Consider the following 20,088-nt stretch of genomic DNA (forward strand, 5'->3'; position numbering starts at 1 on the left):
ACAGGCCCAGAGCTATCAAACACTGTTGATGTGACAAGCCGTTCAATCCTGGAATCATTTTTGTGAACCTCTTTTGAACCCTCTCCAGTTTCAGCTCATCCTTTCTAAGATAAATTGTCCCACATCTGCTCCTAATACTCCAAGTGAGGCCTCAAAGGGTCTTTATAAAGTCCCAACATTACATCCTTGCTTTTATATTATAGGCCTCTTGAAATGAAAACTAAGATTCCATTTGCCTTCCTCACCACAGACTTAACCTGAAAATTAACCTTCAGGGAATCCTGCACAAGGACTGCAAGTCCCTTTGCACCTCAGTTTGTATTTTCTCTTTCTTTAGAAAATTGTCAACCCTTTCACTTCTTTCACCAAAGTGCATGATAATACACTTTCTGACACTGTAATCCATCTGCTACTTCTTTGCCATTCTCCCAATCTGTCTAAGTCCTTTTCTAACACCTCTACTTCCTCAAAACAGCTGCCTGTCTTCATATCATCTGCAAATTTTGCAACAAAGCCATCAATTCCATCATCTTAATCATTGACATATAACGTAAACACAGTCCCAACACAGACCCCTGTGAAACACAACTAGTCACCAGCAGCTGACAAGAAAATACTACCACACTGGGCATCCAACCAATCACTAGCTTCTTTATCCATGCTAGAATCTTTCCTGTAATACCATGGGCTCATACCTTGTTAAGCAGCCTCATCTGTGGCACCTTGTCAAAGGCCTTCAGAAAATCCAAGAACACAACATCATCTTTGTCTATCCTCCTTGTTATTTCTTTAAAGAATTCCAACTGATTTATCAGGCAAGATTTTCCATTGAGGAACTCATGCTGACTATGGTCTATTTTACCATGTGTGGCCAAGTACTCTCATCCTTAATAATCGACTCCAACATCTTCCCAACCACTGAGGCTAGACTAATTAGCCTATAATTTCCTTTCTACTACTTGAAGACTGGAGTGACATTTGCCATTTTCCAGTCTTCCGGAACTGGTCAGAATCTGGTGATTCTTGAAAGATCATTACTAATGCCTTCAAGATCTCTTCAGTCACCTCTTTCAGAACTCTGGGGTGTACACCATCTGGTCTGGGTGACTTATCTACCTTCAGACCTTTCAGTTTCCCAAGAGCCTTTTCTCTAGTTATGGTAATTTAACACACTTCATGTCCCCTGACAGCGGGAACTTCCACCATACTGCTAGTATCTTCCACAGTGAAGACTGATACAAAATACTTATTCAGTTCATCCGCCATTTCATTGTCTCCATTACTATCTCTCCAGCAATGTTTTCCAGTGATCCAATATCCACTCTTGCCTCTCTTTTGTACTTTATGTATCTGAAGAAACTTTTGGTATCTTCTTTAATATTATTGGCTAGCTTACTTTCATATTCCATCTTTACCTTCTTAATGACTTTATTAGTTGCCATTCGTTGCTTTTTAACACCTTCCCAATCCTCTAATTTCCTGCTAATTATTGCTCTATTAGATGCCCTCTCTTTGACTTTTATGTTGGCTTTAACTTTTCATGTTAGCCATGGTTGTGTCATCTTTCCTTCAGAATATTTCTTCCTCTTTGGGATGTATATATCCTGTGCCTTCCTAATTGCTTGCAGAAATTCTAGCCATTGCTTCTCTGCCTCCATCTCTACCAGTGTTCTTTTCAATCAATTCTGGCTATCTCCTCTCTCATGCCTCTGTAATTCCCTTTACTCAACTGTAATACTGATACATCTGATTTTAGCTTCTCCTTCTGAAATTTCAGGGTGAATTTGATTATATTATGATCACTGGCCCCTTAGGGTTCTTTTACTGTAGTTTTCTAATCAATTCTGGTTCATTGCACAACACCCAATCTGGAATAGCTGATCCTCTAGCAGGCTCATAGAGACATAGAAAACCTACAGCACAATACAGGGCCTTTGGGCTCCAAATCTGTGCCAAACATGTCCTTACCTTAGAAGTTACCTGGGGTTACCCATAGCCCACTCTTTTTCTGAGCTCCCTGTACCTGTCCAGGAGTCTCTTAAAAGACCCTACTGTATATGCCTCCATCACCGCTGCCGGCAGCCCATTCCACGCACTCACTGCTCTCTGCATTTAAAAAAACTTAACCCTGACGTCTCCTCTGTACCTACTACCAAGCACCTCTCATGCTAGCCATTTCAGCTCTGGGAAAAAGCCTCTGACTATCCACACGATCAATGCCTCTCATCATCTTATAGACCTCTATCAAGTCACCTCTCATCCTCCGCTGCTCCAAGGAGGAAAGGCCGAGTTCAGTCACCTATTCTCATAAGGCATGCTCCCCAATCCAGGCAACATCCTTGTAAATCTCCTCTGCCCCCTTTCTATGGTTTCCACATCCTTTCTATAATGCCTATATGATGGCTCAAGCATCTCTTAGGCACTCTAGAAATTCCCCCTCCTATAATCCAGCACCAACCTGATTTTCCCAATCTACCTGCATATTGAAATCTGACTTTTGTAACATTGCCCTTTTGACATGCATTTTCTATCTCACATTGTAATTTGTAGGCCACATCCTTGCTATTCTTTGGGGTTTTGTGCACACTCCCATCAGGGTTATTTTAATCTGCAATTTCTTAGCTCTATCCACAATGATTCAACCCCTTCCAAGCCTACGTCACCTCCTCTGAAAATTTGATTTTTTTTTTAACCAACACAGCAATGCCACCCCCTCTATCTTCCTGATCACTGCTGCACTCCTTTTCTCCCCACTTCCCTTCTGAGCCACAGAGCCAGACTCATTGCCAAAGACCCAGTTGCCGTGGCTTCCCCCTGGGGAAGTATCCAAAGCGGTACACTTACTATTGAGTAAAACAGACACAGGGATATTCTGCACTGGCTGTCTTGACCCTTTCCCTCTCCTGACAGTCACCCTAGTACCTGACTCCTGCAACTTCGGAACCTCCCTGTAGTTCCTATATATCATTTTCCCATATGAGCCAAAAGTCATCAAGCTGCAGCTCCTGTTCCTTATCCCTGTCTCTAAAGAGCTGCAGCTTGATGTACAACATGCAGATGTAGTTATCAAGGAGGCTGGAGGACTCCCAGAGTTCCCACATCTCACACAAGAAGCATACCACTACCTCCAGACCCATTCTCAGTGCACTAGCTATGTACTAACAGAAAAATTAACTTAATTAGACCCTCCACCTTTGCTCGTCCAAGCCTGTTCTCATCTAAGCCTGTTGAGCCAAAGCCTGATCACTCTAACAATGGCTGGTCCAACAAGGATTCCTCCACTTGCACTCTCTTCCTTTGCATTGGCTCCGCACTGATTGCTGTCTGCTAATAAAGAGCCAAAAAGTACCTGAGCTCTTAAACCTCACATTGCATCACAACAGGCAACATCTCGCACTGATTGCAAGCTACCAAAAGGAGCCGAAAAGCACCTCATGCTACATCACCAACGAACGACATCTCGTGCTGACTGTAGCCTGCCAAAACATAATGATATTGATTTTGTGTTTTTATAATGGTAATGAATCTCAGTAAAAAAAAATAAAAACTTAAAATTATAGAACAACTTTTCAAAATTATTTTAATTGTAGTTTTGCCAAACTATTTTTGGAAGTGATGTGACCATAGTTCAAGGAATCTATATGCCTTATAGGTATAAGTGTGATATATGTTGATATAAGCTGTGGTCTGTAGCTAGTAATTTGAACTGACTATGACCCAGATGCTTTTTAGAGAAGAATTCGATGGATTTTCCACTTAAGGAGTGTAGGAGCATATAGGACTAGAGGATATCACTGTAATCTATCTGGTTGTTACCATGTCAAACACTTTCAAAGAAACGGAGCTTGAACACAGCGAACCTTTTATGGCCTTAAAGCATTTTAATAAGCCTTTTTTTTCAATCAGGTACTCTTTTTGAAAAGGAGTCTTAGAGCGGAGTTCCCATCCTGGGGTCCACGGACCCCTTGGTTAGTGATAGTGGCCCAGAGCATAAAAAAGTTGTAACCCTGCTCTAGAGTAATATAGATAAATGTACAGTACCTGACAAAATAACACCAAATAAAATTCCACAAGTAGCAATGAGCTCAATAGAATATTTATTACCCTTGTATTAACTGGGAGTAAAGGTTTTCTGGGCCGGCAGGTAGTATAGTGGGATCAGCACTGAACTTAAAGGCAGACGGTCCTGATTTTAAACCCAGTTGGGTCGCAACCTGGGCAGCAGCAGTGTCTACACAGAAGTAAGGTCTGGTGATCTGCTTCCGTATCTTACCTTGAAAACCTTATGGTCCATGAGGTCACAAAGAGTCAGACTCGACTAAAACAACTGAGAAACAACAACAACAACAAAGGTTTACCAGGACGCAAGGATAGCTAAAAGTAAAAACAAAAAAATCTGCTGGAAATACTCAGCTGGTCAGTGGAGAGAAAAACATAGTGAACAGTCAGATCTATGACCAGGAAAGCTCCTCTTGCTTGGCCAGTGTTGTTTGTGGATTTTTTTAAATAGAAACATAGAAAACCCTCAGCATAATACCGACCCCTCGGCCCACAATCCTGTGCCGAACATGTACTTAACTTCAGAAATGACCTAGGGTTACCCATCGCCCTCTGTTTTTCTAAGCTCCATGTACATATACAGGAGTCTCTTAAAAGACCCTATCGTATCCGCCTCCACCACCATCGCCAGCAGCCTATTCCATGCACTCACCACTCTCTGCATAAAAATACTGACCCCTGACACCCCCTAATCTACAGCTTAAAGAAGAATAGAATCTCAGTTTAAGATCTCATCCAAGAGGCAATGATTTGGACAGTACTGAACCTCCTCAAGTTATGGAAAAACAGTGCTTGGCCTGCTGCTACTCATTTCCAGCTGGCCTGAAAAGTTTAAATTAAACCTTGGATTTTTTTGTACTATTCTCTCAGCTGATTATCTTGATTAAGGCAGCAATGACTACAATTTCAAAACAATTCATGGTTGTGACACATAGTAATTTGATATTGTGGCGACATACATATACATCCCTACAATATGATAAGATGCATATCAAACATAAGTGGAAAATATTTTTAAATTTTATTCTCAATATTGAAATTGTTATGTATAGCATAGCATAGATCACCAGTAACTTTGTTCCACTGTTTGATAAATTGAGTCTGTGTGAAGCTATGTGATGCCATTTATTGAATCTAAATAATGTTATGATTATGCTTCTTTTTTTTCTGTTCTAGATCTGGCGAGTTGAGAGCAATGGGCAGATTCCCGTCGAACCTGAAACATTTGGACAATTTTATGGTGGAGATTGTTATATCATTCTTTATACATACAAATCGGGACAGATTATTTACACCTGGTATGTATACCAAATCTCATTTAGTTTTAATCTACCATATTTGCACACTATTATGCAATCTCCAAAAAGAGCCCAGTTTGATGAGAGTAGTTGCCCTTCCCCATTGGTTAGGCCGGAGATGTTAAAAATCAAATTCTCTTCTTTTGAAATGAGTTGCTTCATGACTACAGAGGGTAGATCAATCTCACTCTTGTCAGTTTGTGGGCGAGCTAGGGCAAGCTCTTTATCTCTTCCAGCCTTCCTTTATTTTAATGAAACTGAATTGCTTAACGTGGTTAAACTATTGATTACTTACCTACAAAATTTTACAGAAATTGATATAAATAGTCAAAATAAAAACTTCTATTGATTATACTTAATTATATTACTTGATTATATTAAGCTTCAATTTCTCTCCTTTATGTTACCCTAAAAACGTTCGGCACCTAATGCTAATGCAGAAATGGATTTTTTTTTAATCTTGAAACTGGGCCATTCTTGTTTTAAGGAAGTGTTATGGTGGTTTTTTTGCCCTTCAAGGAGAATTAAAACATAAACTTCATTCCCCTTGTTGAATTTCCCCTTGGGGATGAATAAAGTGTCTATCTATCTATCTATCTTAATTAGGCAGCTGCCACCTCATTCACAAACTTACTCATTGGAGTTCACCCAATGACAGCTATGGGAGGGGTGGATCGTAGAAAATGAGCCAAGGAGAATTATGAGGAGGGAGGAGAGCTAATGAAACGCAGTTTTCTGGATAGAGCTGCATTCCCAGTACAGAAAGTAGGCTGATCCTATTTTGTTTGCTGCTAGTCGCAAACAGCAATAGGAACAGGATCAATCATGGTGGTGTCTCTGCAATGATAATGGAGCGCGGATGCTTCTCTCTGTGATCAGAGCTTCTGCGTGTGAGACTTCAATGCACGAAAATGATTGGGGGAATTAATGAAATAGAAAAATGTCCTAGCAGAGAGACCCATATGATTCACTACTTCCAACATGTTACACTCTTTGATTTTTTTTAGATGTTAAAACTGAAATGCTTTTTTTTCCAATTTGTGTGGTAATTATAGGCACCATGCATGTTAATGGGATTATCGTATATGCAAAATACAGTGGTGAAAAGGCATCTGCAGTAGAGTGATAACATAATAAAAATGTGGATGCTGAAAATCTAAAATTTAAAAAAAATGCAGGAAATACTCAGCAGGTCAGGCTGCATCTGTGGGAAGAGAAGGGCCCCCAATAGAAAATATAGGCTCTGCTTCACTTCCCACAGATGCATTGTAACTTGCTGAGTATTTCCAGCATTTTGTATTTTTATTTTAGATTTACAGCATATTATTTATTTTATTTTAACTTAATTCTTGAATTCAAGGCAACTTCCCTTCCAGGAATGACTGGCGCTCTGCTTTAAGTGACAGCAGTTTCCCGGTGGATAGGACTTCAGCCAAAAATGGCTGCAGGCCTTTCAAATTATATACAAATATATCTTATGTGCAACTTATACATAAAGAACAGACATAAATAGTTTCTAATTGTTTCTGAATAAAGTATTTTTAATTATTGTAAAGTTGACATTCTCATCCATTAATGATTGAGGCATAATGTTCAGGAACAGAAAATGATCAAGAAGGTAGACAGCATGCTAGCCTTCATGGAAGGAGAATTTTAATATGACTAAGTATGTCTTAAAGAGATGATAAAGTCCTTGTGAGATTGCACTTGGAATATTTTATCTAGATACCTGTGCTAAAGGGAGTGCAATGAAGATTTACCAGATTAATCCCAAAATGGCAGTTGTGGATTATTTCATTAAGCAGACTGTCCTGTTTTGCCTAGAGTTTAGAATAATGACAGATGATCTCGATTAAACATTCATAATTCTATGGAGCTTTATAAGCAGCTGCAGGGTAGATTTTTTCCATCCAGTATCTAAAACCATGGTCTAACGTGTCAAAATAAGGATATCTAGTCAGATCTGAGATGCAAAGAAATGATTTCACTCAGCAGGCAATGAATGTTCTACCCCCAAAATGCCATACAGTTTGCATTGCAGAGCACATCTGAGAAAATGATCAGTAGATTTTTGGATATTCAGGTAATCAATGGAAATGGGAGGAAAGTGGTGCTGAGATAAATGGTCAACCAGTGTATTAATGAGTGGTGGAGTGGTATGAGGGATAGAATGGCCTACTCTGAAAATACCTTTGAAGTCTATTCCTGATGAGAATCAAATAAAAATGGAGGCAGAGTATAACACACTATCTCTGCAATGTAACACGCTGAGTATGACCAATTAGGGTTGCGTCTCTAGTAAATGTAAATACTTCAGATTCAGTTACCTCAGCTGTATGCTAAAATCACATTCAGGACCAACGTAAATTATTGAACTGCACTGTGAAACTAAAAAGTCAGTGATATGCTTGTTGGTAGATTGATTATCTACTGTAAATTACTCCTGGTGTGTTGGATGGTAGGAACATCTCAAGGATATTGATGAGCACGTAAGTGAGAGTATGTTGCACAGAAATAAATGGGATTGGTCTGAAAGCTTAATTAGACTTCACGGATGGAGTGGCTTTCTTTTAGTTGGTGTTAGAAAATGAGGAATAACCTGAGAAATCAGGCAATCACTTTAGCAAAATAATGACTGGCCTTTCTGAATATGGTATGTAGCAGATTGAGAACAACTGCTGTTCCAGTGAGCTTTAATCACTGTTTCATGGATGTTATTGCCACGTGCCAATAAAAACCATCCTTAAATGTTTGACTGTGTAATGCTGCTGAGATACATCCTAGATACACTGGAACACATTATCAGTGATGTAACCAGGAGTCATTGGGTGTTTCTGGTCTTTCAACATCACTCTCACCGAGATGACCCAGCCAGGGTTGATCAGGCCCTGGCTTGCGGCTCAGTAGCATTGGTCCACCGGTCACACCAGTTGATCTGTCACCATCTGAAGGCTTGCTCAGCAGGCCTTCATGATGGGCCTGATGGGTCTTCTCTTTGCAGCCTTTGCAATGCTAAGGAGAAGGTAGGCTCTGCACAGCGAACAACCAACAAAACCTCTACAGCCCACCCCTAAGGAGTCTCATTATGCCCTCCACCCCTGTCTCTGGCACTGCTCTACCAGATCCTGGCATTTGGCTTTCTTGTGCTCAAAATGCCTCCTCAATCCGAAAATATCACAGTGAGGACAACTGCCGGCATTAAAAATGTGAAATAAAAACAGAAAATGCAAGAAATGTTCAGCAGATCAGGCAGTGTCTTTGTGTCTTTGACCTGATATATTAGCTCTGTTACTCTTTGCAAAGACGCTGTCTGACCTGCTGCGGAAAGAGATCCTTTGCTTATAGATTACTGCTGTTACGAACCCCGTAACTGGGTGTCTTACCAGCAAAGATAGGAATATCCGTTGAAGTCTGATGATACTATTTTTAACAGTATATATTAGTAAAAGTACACAAAAATAATATCAATGAAAAAATACAGATAATATACGTCATCAATACTAAACCTAAAAGTGTGGGTATAATAATAATCAATAAGAAATAAGCTCTATCGTTGTCTAGGGGATAATGAATTGTCCGATGGAAATATAAAGTTCAGTTCAGTTCATGCAGGCTGCAGTAGTTGTTGTTCGCGGTGTTGCAATTGTTGGAGAGAGAGAAAGAGAGAGATAATAACAGCTATTAACTTGCCGACTTTCCTTTTACGATCTTGATCTGTCTCCGTCCTTCAGCTAGACCGTTCTGTGAAGGACTCATCACCCAGGCAAGGGTGGACACACACACAAGCCCCCACCAGTCTCGTAGCATCTCTCCTGGTGCGTCTGAGGGGTGTTCCCCAGACCCTACTTTTATCCCCACTTACGGGGTCTCAGGTGTCAATCAGGTTGGGATGATGCAATCCCTCAACCAGACCACTCTGGTTGACCCCCTGAGGGGATTCAATGAATAGAACAGTACTCAAAACACAATTCCTTCTTCAAGAGACAATAGCAGTAATCTCTCTCTTTGTCAATAGGAGACATTCCACCTTTGTGTATCCCTGCATTGTCTCTCTCTCATTACTGACGTGTTGTGTATCTCTCTCATTTCCTGTGTATCAGACCCGAAATAATAGCGATTTTGTGATTCTCAAAAAGGGTGGGGGGGGCGACTTTGCGATTCTGTACCCTTCTGCCCATCAGAGTTGCTCCTCATTCGTAACACCCCCATCCTTCTAAGAATTTTTTCCACAGGGAAAAATTAACTAATACAGAGTCTTACAGAATTTCAGAATCTAACACAATACAAAAGAGTTTTTCACTATAGAGTAATACAGTTATACATTCAATTTAGCATCTAAACATTTAGCGACTACATTGTCACTTCTTTTAATAGCTTAATATCTTGTACTTTAATAAATTCCTGTAGCATCAGACTCCAATTTAATAACCACCTATTTTTATTCCTTTTCTTCAGCAAAACAAAACTAACGAGTTGTAAACTTAGCTTACGTGTATATTACAAAAGTTTATGCAAATACTAATCTTTATTTTACTTTCAAACTTAACAGTCAATCTTCCATGGTGTTGTCTTTATTATTTACATGCTTTGTTGAAATCCCTCAAAAGCAGATTCTGTTATTTAAAGTGGCATTTCATCAACCTTCGCCCCTTTTCCAGTTAACTCTCACGTGGTTAGCTTGCTCATACTTTTGCATACTCCTTTCATAGGAGTTATTTTATCAACAATGTTTTCCAAACTTAGCCCATCTTCTGAACTTTCACACAATTCTTTATTTTTAAGCAAGTTAGTTTTATTTTCAGGACCCTTCATTCTATTAGTTTTCAGATTAATATCTGCAAGCGATCCCTCTTTGTCCCAACAACATTTCAAATTCTGCCTCTTCACAGCACACTCTTGAATAACATTAGCGAGTGGGGTACCATTACATTCCAAATCAAACTGTAATTGATTCGCAGGCACCTTGTTAACAAGCCATTGTTCCCTCAGCCTGGTTACTGCTCCTGACACCAATCCAGACTTTAAATTTTCTTCATTCAATTTAGGAACTACACTTTTCCCTTTCCCTTCAATAATAATATCCACATCACCACCTTTTACCTCCTCACTAACTTTTAACACACCTTCTAACACAAACAACTGGGAATTCTCACTTCCCACTAGTACCAAGGTTAACCCTTTCTTCACTGAAAAGTCCATCTGACCCACAAGGACTGCATTCCTTTTCAACTGAATCAGATACCTCAGACTTTTTCTGAGTTCCCTTACTAGGTTCAGTACCATGTGCATCGACATCTTGAACACACTCAAACCGGACATCTGCCTCTTCCAGGCTTTCAATACCCATCCCCTTTTCAAATTCTAAGTTCCCCTGATCCTCCCAGTTACTCTCTGGGCAACTCCCTTCCGGAGTAAACTCAACCCTGCGGGCTGAAACAACCTCATCTGCCAACCCAGCAGACTCTTTCAAGGTAATGGCATACGTTTCATCTAGGACTGCCCATATTTCATTATTGGGAACACATTTAGAATTTTCAACTTCTTCAAACAGTTCTGTCAAGCCAGACAGATCATCCTTGTCCAACTCTGGACCTTCTAACAGCCTTATCTGTTTCTCATTTTTACTCCATGCCTCTATAAATTTCCTCCTGGCTAAGGGTAGGTCTACCTCCTCTCCTTTACTCTCTTTCACCTCCCTATCCTCCGTTTTACCACCCTCTAACCCCTCTTGGTACAGGGTCGGTAAAAATATCTCAGCCAAATCGATACTGGCCTGAATTAAACTGGTCTCTTTCTCAGCTGCCTTTCTCGACATGCTGCGAGTGGTCGCGCATGCAGGATAGATCTTGGAATCTAGGGGCGGGTCCTCAACACTTACAGGCTTGCTTGTCAGCTTCATTGCTGACCAAACCTCACCCCCTGCTGAATCATTACCAAGAAGGATGTCCACGCCTTCTCTCGGGAATTCTGATTGCATCCCTATTTCAACTGGTCCAGATACCAGATCACAATTTATAATGATCCTATGCAAAGGTACAGCTTCTGTCCCTTTTCCTATGCCTCTCAAAACTACCTCTCCCATTTCAGGACCAAAATCTAGTATCTTACCGAGAATCAATGACTGCTCAGCTCCAGTATCTCTCCAGATCCACAGTGGAACTGGTGTTTCTCCCTCTTTCACAGACATGGTCCCTTCTGAAATAAATTTTTCACGCCCCTCTCATATTCTATCTACCCGGGGCTTACTCGTCGATTTGCTGATCGACACAATACACCCTGTAGGGACTGCTGCTTTCCCTTTTCCTGTCTTCTTCCTCGGAGCAAAGCACTTAGATGCAATATGACCCAGATTTCCACAATTAAAACAGGTCAAGCCAAGAACCCTCCTGCCATCTTGCCTTTCTTCCTCCTTACTTTTACCACTAGCTCCCAGCTGAATTTCTACCTCAGCCGGTGGGCTTTCTCTACCGTTCCTATGGTCTTTCTTGTAACTCTTATTCGAGGAAAACTTTATCTTGTGGGTTAGGGCATATTCATCTGCGAACCTGGCAAATTCAGATATGGACTTATTTGGCTTCTCGTTCAAATACATCCGGATATCATCCGAAACACAACCTTTAAATTCCTCATTCAGAATTAACTCCCTGAAAATCCTCTTCCACCCTTTCTGCCGCACACCAATGATCCAAGAGCACACCCTTCTCATAGGCAAACTCTGCATGCGTCTGATTCCACACTTTCTTTAAATCTCTGAACTTTTGTCTATATGCCTCAGGTACCAATTCGTAGGCCCGAAGAATGGCCTGTTTTACTTCCTCATAATTCTCATACTCCTCCTCCTCCACAAACAACGCCACATATGCCCGTTGTGCCTTCCCTTTTAACACACTTTGTAACAACGCCACCCACTGATCTCTGGGCCACTTCTGATTCACTGCCACCTTTTCAAAATGCAAGAAGTAACTATCAACATCCATCTCCTCGAATGGAAGTACTAACCTAAACTCCCTACTAACATTGAACCGCTCCTCTCAGTCTGCCTCTTGAGCTCTTCGCTCTTGCCTTAACTTCTCCATGTTCAGCTCATGCTGCCTCTGTTTCTCCTTCTCCCTCTGGTTTTCAGCTCTTTCCTTCTCCTTTTCAGCTGCTTCCAGCTGTTTTAACCTAATTTCATGCTCCCTCTTTGCCTCTAACTCCTATAGCTGGAGCTCAGACTCCCTTTTTTTCTAATCCAACCTTAATTTTTCCAACTCTAACTGAGCCGTCCCAATAGCTGGTACCTTTTCAGGGATATTGTCTAATACCTCAGCCGAAAATGCATTCGTCTCAATATAATACTGAGGTATGGCACTCCACATCTCCCACTTTTTAATTGACGACCTCACCTCTGCAAGATTTAGTCCTTTCGCAACATTTACCAAGTCCGTCTTTGTGGCCTCCTCTAGCACCTTCAAAGTCGGGTTTTGTATAAGTTCATCTACGTCCATCTTTGCTGGTTTCCCATCTGGTTACCCGCGCAACCAGATCTACGTCTGGACTTAAAAACCCAATTTACTGGCCCTCCAATTTGATATCAAATCTCGAGACGAGGCCCCAAGTTGTTATGAACCCCATAACTGGGTGTCTTACCAGCAAAGATAGGAGTATCCATTGAAGTCTGATGATACCATTTTCACAGCATTTATTAGTAAAATTACACAAAAATAATATCAATGCAAATATACAGATAATATACGTCATCAATACTAAACCTAAAAGTGCGGGTATACTAATAATCAATAAGGAATAAGCTCTATCGTTGTCTAGGGGATAATGAATTGTCCGATGGAAATATAAAGTTCAGTTCAGTTCATGCAGGCTGCAGTAGTTATTGTTGGCGGTGTTGCAATTGTTGGAGAGAGAGAAAGAGAGAGAGTATAACAGCTATTAACTTGCCGACTTTCCTTTTATGATCTTGATCTGTCTCCGTCCTTTCGCTAGACCGTTCCGTGAAGGACTCATCACCAAGGCAAGGGTGGACACACACACAAGCCCCCACCAGTCTCGTAGCGTCTCTCCTGGTGCGTCTGACAGGTGTTCCCCAGACCCTACTTTTATCCCCACTCACGGGGTCTCAGGTGTCAATCAGGTTGGGATGATGCAATCACTCAACCAGACCACTCTGGCTGCTCCCTGAGGGGTTTCACTGAATAGAACAGTACTCAATACACAATTCCTTCTTCAAGAGACAATAGCAGTAATCTCTCTCTTTGTCAGTAGGAGACATTCCACCTTTGTGTATCCCTGCGTTGTCTCTCTCTCATTACTGACATGTTGTGTATCTCTCTCATTTCCTGGGTATCAGACCCGAAATAATAGCGATTTTGTGATTCTCGGGGGGGGGGGGCGACTTTGCGATTCTGTACCCTTCTGCCCATCAGAGTTGCTCCTCATTCATAACACTACAAGGTTGAATAGAGCGGCAGTGTATTTGTTATTGTAAATGAGACAACCAGAAATTCCTATTGTTGAACAATAGAATCAGAATCAGGCTTGCCATCACTGGCATATGTCGTGAAATTTGTTATTTTGCAACACCAGTGCTTTGCAATATATAATAATAGCAGCTATAAATTATGATAAGAAGGATATGTAAAAATAAATACGAAAGGGAAAAAACTACTGAGGTAGTGTTCAAGAGTTCAATGTCTGTCCAGAAATCCAATGGCAGATGGGATGAAGCCATTCCTGAATCATTGAGTGTGTGTCTTCAGGCTCCTGTACCTCCTCCTTGATGGCAACAATGAGAAGAGGGCATGTCCTGGGTGATGGGGGTCCATAGTGTTGGATGTCACCTTTTTGAGGCATTACTTTTGAAGGTTTGCTGGATGCTGAGGAGGCCAGTGCCCATGATGGAGCTTCTGAGTTTACAACTTTCTGCAGCTTTTTCCCACCCCTGTGAGGTGGCCTCTCCATACCAGACGGTGACGCAGCCAGTTAGGATGCTCTCCACAGTACATCTGTAAAAATTGGCGAATGCCTTTGGTGACATATAAATTCTCCTCAAGTTCCTCATGAAATATAGCTCCTACCATGCCTTCTTTATAATTGCATCAATATGTTCAGCCTCGGACAGATTCTCAGAGATGTTGAAACACAGGAACTTGAAACTGGTCACCCTTTCTTGTGGTAGAGTTATCACAAGTTATGTTGCAACAGTATCATTAAATTAAGATTGCTGATAAGCTGTCATATTGAAGGCATGAAAGCATTGTGACGTCGGCGCCTAATGTTGTACAGCTGTGTTATTGATATTTACTTTAAGTAGGACTGTTTTCTTTGAAGTGAGGTATCACTGCTGACTGGAGGCTGGGTTGTTCTGGGAATGCTTTGATAATAGTTCATAGTGAAATGAAGTGTAACACTTACCCACAGGCTGGTATATGTCTAGGGGAAAAAGGGATCCAGCCACTCTCCAACCCACCTCCCGTACACGCAGGTGCTGTGAGAATCGAGTTTACGCCTCGAGCCCGCCAACAGTATCAAATCCACAACAAATACCGTTATGAAATACACTTTAAAGAGTTTACTAAAATTAAAAAGAGTAGTAAGCAATACAATATATATACACAAGGAAAAAAACAAAAGGCGCCACTTATCAAAGTTCAGTCTGTTTAGTGCACTCGTTGGAGCTCAATCAACGAACCAATCGACCCATCCGGCCGTCGCACCTGGGACCACCCCGGTGGTCTTACGAGCAGTCCAGCACACGTCCACCTTCTTCCATGTCTTCCTCGGCCTCCCCCAAAAAACCCGCGAAAAACCCCTCCCCCAAGTTCCCAGCATCACAAGACACAATGACATTCCCCATTGATTAACAAATGAATACAATTACCATATCAGCCATTCTAAAGTGAAACAACGGCTAGAGAAACACTTATCCGACAAAGAAACATTCCTACTTGTAACAAACCAAAGAGGCCATTTTGAGTAACATACCCAGGACATTGTACATTCTCTCCCCACCAGCAAATGTCATGCCCTCATGGCATTACTAGAGGTCCCCAAAGCTTCTCGCAACACACAAAACCCAACCCAGGTGCAGAAGGCAATGACATAACTACCCAGAGCAGTAGAAATCACACTCGGTTCTCCCGGTACCACATATGTCAACCGCTCCGGGGGGCGCCTAATCCTCTGAGATCTCCATACCCCTTCTGCCCCACTGGGCTCCCTCGTCACCTGCGAACCCACTGTCTCGGACACCCCAGGTCTACCTGACAGACCCGCACCCCCTTCCTCACAGGGGTCCTCCCTCACCCGAGATCTCCCCGGCTCACGCTCAGATTCCACCCTCTCTCCCACCAATGTAGTCTGCCTCTCCATCTGACCCTCAAGACCTTCCCTCCTCTCACCCAATTCAGTATGGGAAGGGCCAGGAGCCTCCTCTCCTGGTACTGGAGCACTAGCGAATGGGAACAGGACCCACTCATCTGAGTCGTCCTCCTCTGAATCGGTAGCCATTCCCGAGTGAGGGACCCGTCCCCGCTCTTCAGCAGCGGGCTCTTCCCGTTCTCCGCTCCCTCGCAGAGTCCTTGTACTGGGCGTAACCTCCCACTCGGGCTCCTTATCCACCTGCACCGCTTGACCCAGTGGCAGCAGGTGATTCCTATGGAGTACCTTGATAGGCCCTTTTCCATCCTCGGGTTTCACCCGGTAAACTGGCAGGTTCGGCATCTGGCTCTCTATTACATAGGGGCTGGCCGCCCATCGATCTGCCAACTTGTGCTTACCAGGGAGTCCCAAATTCCGTAAAAGGACCCGGTCGCCCGGTAATAATTGTACAAACTTCACCTTTCAATCATACCGCATCTTATTCCGCTGATTTTGTTTGGTAGCCGCCGCCTCGGCCAACTCGTACGCCCGCTGTAACTCCCTCTTCATGTCGGACACGTACTTTAGATGGGACTTCCCGGGAAATTCACCCACTCCACCTCCAAAACACACGTCAATGGGCAACCTCGCTTCCCGCCCAAACATCAGATAATAGGGTGAATACCCTGTAGCCTCATTGCGAGTACAATTGTAACAGTGAACCAATTGTCCAATATGACGACTCCACCTGCTTTTCTGCCCAATCTCCAGCGTCCCAAGCATATCCAACAGGGTCCTGTTGAATCTCTCTGGCTGAGGATCTCCCTGTGGGTGGTAAGGGGTAGTCCTGGATTTCTCAACCCCAAGCATAGTCAGTAATTCCTGGATAAGGCGGCTCTCAAAGTCCCTCCCCTGATCACTATGGATTCGCCTGGGAAGGCCGTAATGCACAAAGTACTTCTCCCATAGCACCTTCGCCACTGTCGTCGCCTTCTGATCCTTGGTGGGAAATGCCTGAGCATAGCGAGTGTAATGATCGGTGATGACTAATACATTCGCGGTGTTGCTGGTGTCAGGCTCAATCGACAGGAAATCCATACATATCAGGTCCAGAGGTCCCGCACTCTGCAAGTGCGACAGTGGAGCCGCCAACGCTGGCAGGGTCTTCCTCTGGATGCAACGACGGCATCCCCTACAGTATTCTTCGACGTCCCCCCTCATCCGGGGCCAGTAGAACCGGTCTTTGAGTAATCCATATGTCTTTTCCACCCCCAAATGTCCAGAATCATCATGTAAGGCCTGGAGTACAGTCTGGTGATACTCCTCTGGCAGGACCAGTTGCCAACAGCGGGGTTGGTCCGGAGGCGTTGTTACCCGGTACAAGATTTTGTTCTTTAACTTCAACCGAGACCACTCCTTCAACAACAGAGGCACATATGGGTGTTTCGCCTTCTCAGCCAACGCCCCATCCCCCTTCTCGACCGCTCTCCACACTGTGCCAATGCCCGGGTCATTTTGCTGAGCAGTTGCCACTTCCCCCGGACTCAGTTCCGGCAACTGTTTAGTCCCCAGAGCGGTCAGGTCACAGTAAACTAGGGGTATGGCGTCGTCAAAAACCCCCAAATGGTCCACGGCTCGTTCCAGCCTCCCTCTTCCCTCGGCCTTCACGGTGATAACAAACTGACACATCGCCTTCACTCCAGGGGCAGGGACACTCTCCCACTCCTCGTCCTTCTCCTCCTCCCCCGGCTCCCGACGAGACAATGCATCCGCATCGATATTCTTGCTTCCGGGGCGGTACCTCAGGCTGAAATCATATACCGACAATGCCGCCAGCCACCGATGTCCTGTGGCATCCAGCTTCGCCGAAGTCAAAATATAAGTGAGAGGATTGTTATCCGTTCTCACCTCAAACTTGGCTCCGTAAAGGTAATCGCCCAGCTTGTCCACCACCGCCCACTTCAGCGCCAGGAACTCCAACTTGTGAGTGGGATAGTTTCTCTCCGATGGCGACAAGCTTCGGCTGACAAAGGCTACCGGCCTCAATGCTTTGCCATGCTCCTGGTACAGAACAGCCCCGAGACCCTCTCGGCTGGCATCCGTGTGCAGCACATATGGCTTCTGGGGATCGGCAAAAGCCAACACCGGGGCCTGGGTCAGTGCCCTTTTCAAAGATCGGAACGCCTCTTCACATTGATCATCCCATCTCGAGCCAAAAGGTTCCGCCGGGTTCCAGTATCCTCCAGCATCCTGCCTCTGGTTCCCCGTCCTCTTCTTCCCCACCGGGGGATAGCCACACAACAGCTGAGTTAACGGGTGACACACTTTGGCGTATCCTTTCACAAATCGCCGGTAATACCCACAGAACCCCAAAAATGAGCGCAGAGCACCCACTTTCTGGGGTCTCGGCCAGGTGGTCACAGCCTCTATCTTGGTTGGATCAGTAGCCACTCCCTCTCGCGAAATGATATGGCCAATGTAGTTAACCGACGACTTGCAGAACTGGCATTTGTCCAGGGAAAGCTTCAACCCTTCTTCATTAAGCCGGCCCAACACCTTCAACAGTCTCTCCTCATGTTCCTCCAAAGTCGATCCAAACACTATCAAATCGTCCAGGTACACCAGCACCTCCAACAGATTCATATCCCCCACAGTTCTCTCCATGAGCCTCTGGAAGGTGGCTGGGGCTCCGGATATGCCTTGGGGCATTCGTTCGAACTGAAAGAACCCCAGTGGGCAGATAAAAGCGGTCTTCTCTTTATCGGCCGCACTCATCGGGATCTGGTAATACCCACTTCTTAAATCCAGCACACTGAACCACTTTGCACCGCTCAGGCAGGCCAACGCATCCTCGACTCTTGGGACAGTATATTGATCAGGGACAGTTCGCCGATTCAACGTCCTGTAGTCAACACACATGCGCACTCGCCCATTCTTCTTCCGTGCCACCACTATTGGGGACGCATAAGGACTTCGAGACTCAGCTATGATTCCGGCCTCCTTCAACTTGCACAAGTGCTGTCGCACGTCCTCAACATCTGCCGGAGCCAGCCGCCGGGATCTCTCTCGGAACGGGGTGTCCTCCGTCACCCGGATGGTGTGGCGAGTGCTTTTGGAGCAGCCAACATCAAACTCGCCCCGAGAAAAAACAGCTTCCATCTTCAGCATCTTCTCCACTAGCCTGCGTTTCCACTCCGGCGACACTGGGGAATCCCCGAAGTTAAAGGCTTCAGCGGTCAGCTCCCTTCGATGCTCCGATCCCCCCCCGTTAGGGGTCCGCACTGGTGCGCTAGACATTACCGTCACCGGGAACAGATGTGCCAGCGGCATTCCCCTCTTAAAGGTGATTTCTCTTGCCGTGGTGTTCCTGACACTTATAGCTATACGCCTCGCATGTACCACCCCTGGTCTCTGCACTTCGGGCCTCACCAGCGCCCCCGCCGGAAATCGTGTCTCCCCTTCAAGATCGTCTGGGGCATCTACTAACAGGGCTTCTCCTGTCGGCACTCCTGGGAATCTGGGGGTCCCCATCACTAGTGCTACCTCCCCTGGTTGGATCACCTTGGGCCTCGCCTGCGTACACCACACCGTCCCTCGTTTACACTCCGGGTCCAGCCCTTGGGAGGCAACCCCTTCTTCGAACACTGCTCGAAACACTGGATGCACCGAGAGGGTCTCCAGAAAGTCTTCCCCCCCTTTCTCCTTACAAGCTCCCAGGAGCCGTCGCACAACTGGGGAGTTAGTCCCCACCAGGAGGGCAGCACCACCGGTTTCCACCGGGTCAGGACACACCAACACCAACGTCTCAATAGCTTCCGACACTCCCACATCGCCCTCCGAGAACTCCAATCTCACCGATAGGTACCCATCGTACGGGTAGTCACCCTCGCTCACACCCCAAATCTGCAGGGCGTCAAATGGTGTTACGGGCAAATGCTTTAGATGTTGATTGTAGAAAGACCGGTACAATAAGGTCACCTGCGATCCAGTATCAAGAACGGCTTTTGCGTAAACTCCCTCTATCCGTAGACCCACACTGGCACGGGGTCCTACCAGCCCATCCGGAACAGAGGCGTGGGCACCCGGTGGTCTTCCGGCTGATCTCTGGGAACGTGTTCCTCCAGAGGCTCCAGTCCATTCCCTCACTGAGCCTCTCCTAAGTTTCCCCGACACCTCTCCCTTCTTAGTCGCAGGGGGGCTTGTCCTCCGCGGGACTCCTTGTCTCTCACAATCCCACCTAAAGTGACCCTCCTCTCCACAGCTATAGCACACACTGCCGGCTGCCCCTCCTCTCCCAGGACGGCTCCTGCTCCCAATCCACTGCACTGATCGCCCCTGAGAGTAGGTACCTCCCCTGTCCCTCCCCTCCAAAGGGGGT

The 20,088-nt window shown here is 44.6% G+C and overlaps 1 protein-coding gene across 1 annotated transcript in view; it reads left to right on the forward strand.

The window, feature by feature from the left end:
* Positions 1-20,088, forward strand: part of scin (scinderin) — a 135,384-nt gene that overhangs the window by 77,562 nt on the left and 37,734 nt on the right. The window contains exon 9 of the mRNA XM_059972622.1: positions 5,236-5,357. Within this exon, the coding sequence (XP_059828605.1) occupies positions 5,236-5,357 (122 nt within the window). The remainder of the gene's footprint in view (positions 1-5,235; positions 5,358-20,088) is intronic.

The sequence above is a fragment of the Hypanus sabinus genome, chromosome 6 (genome assembly GCF_030144855.1).
Source record: "Hypanus sabinus isolate sHypSab1 chromosome 6, sHypSab1.hap1, whole genome shotgun sequence".
In the NCBI taxonomy this organism is placed as follows: Eukaryota; Metazoa; Chordata; class Chondrichthyes; order Myliobatiformes; family Dasyatidae; genus Hypanus; species Hypanus sabinus.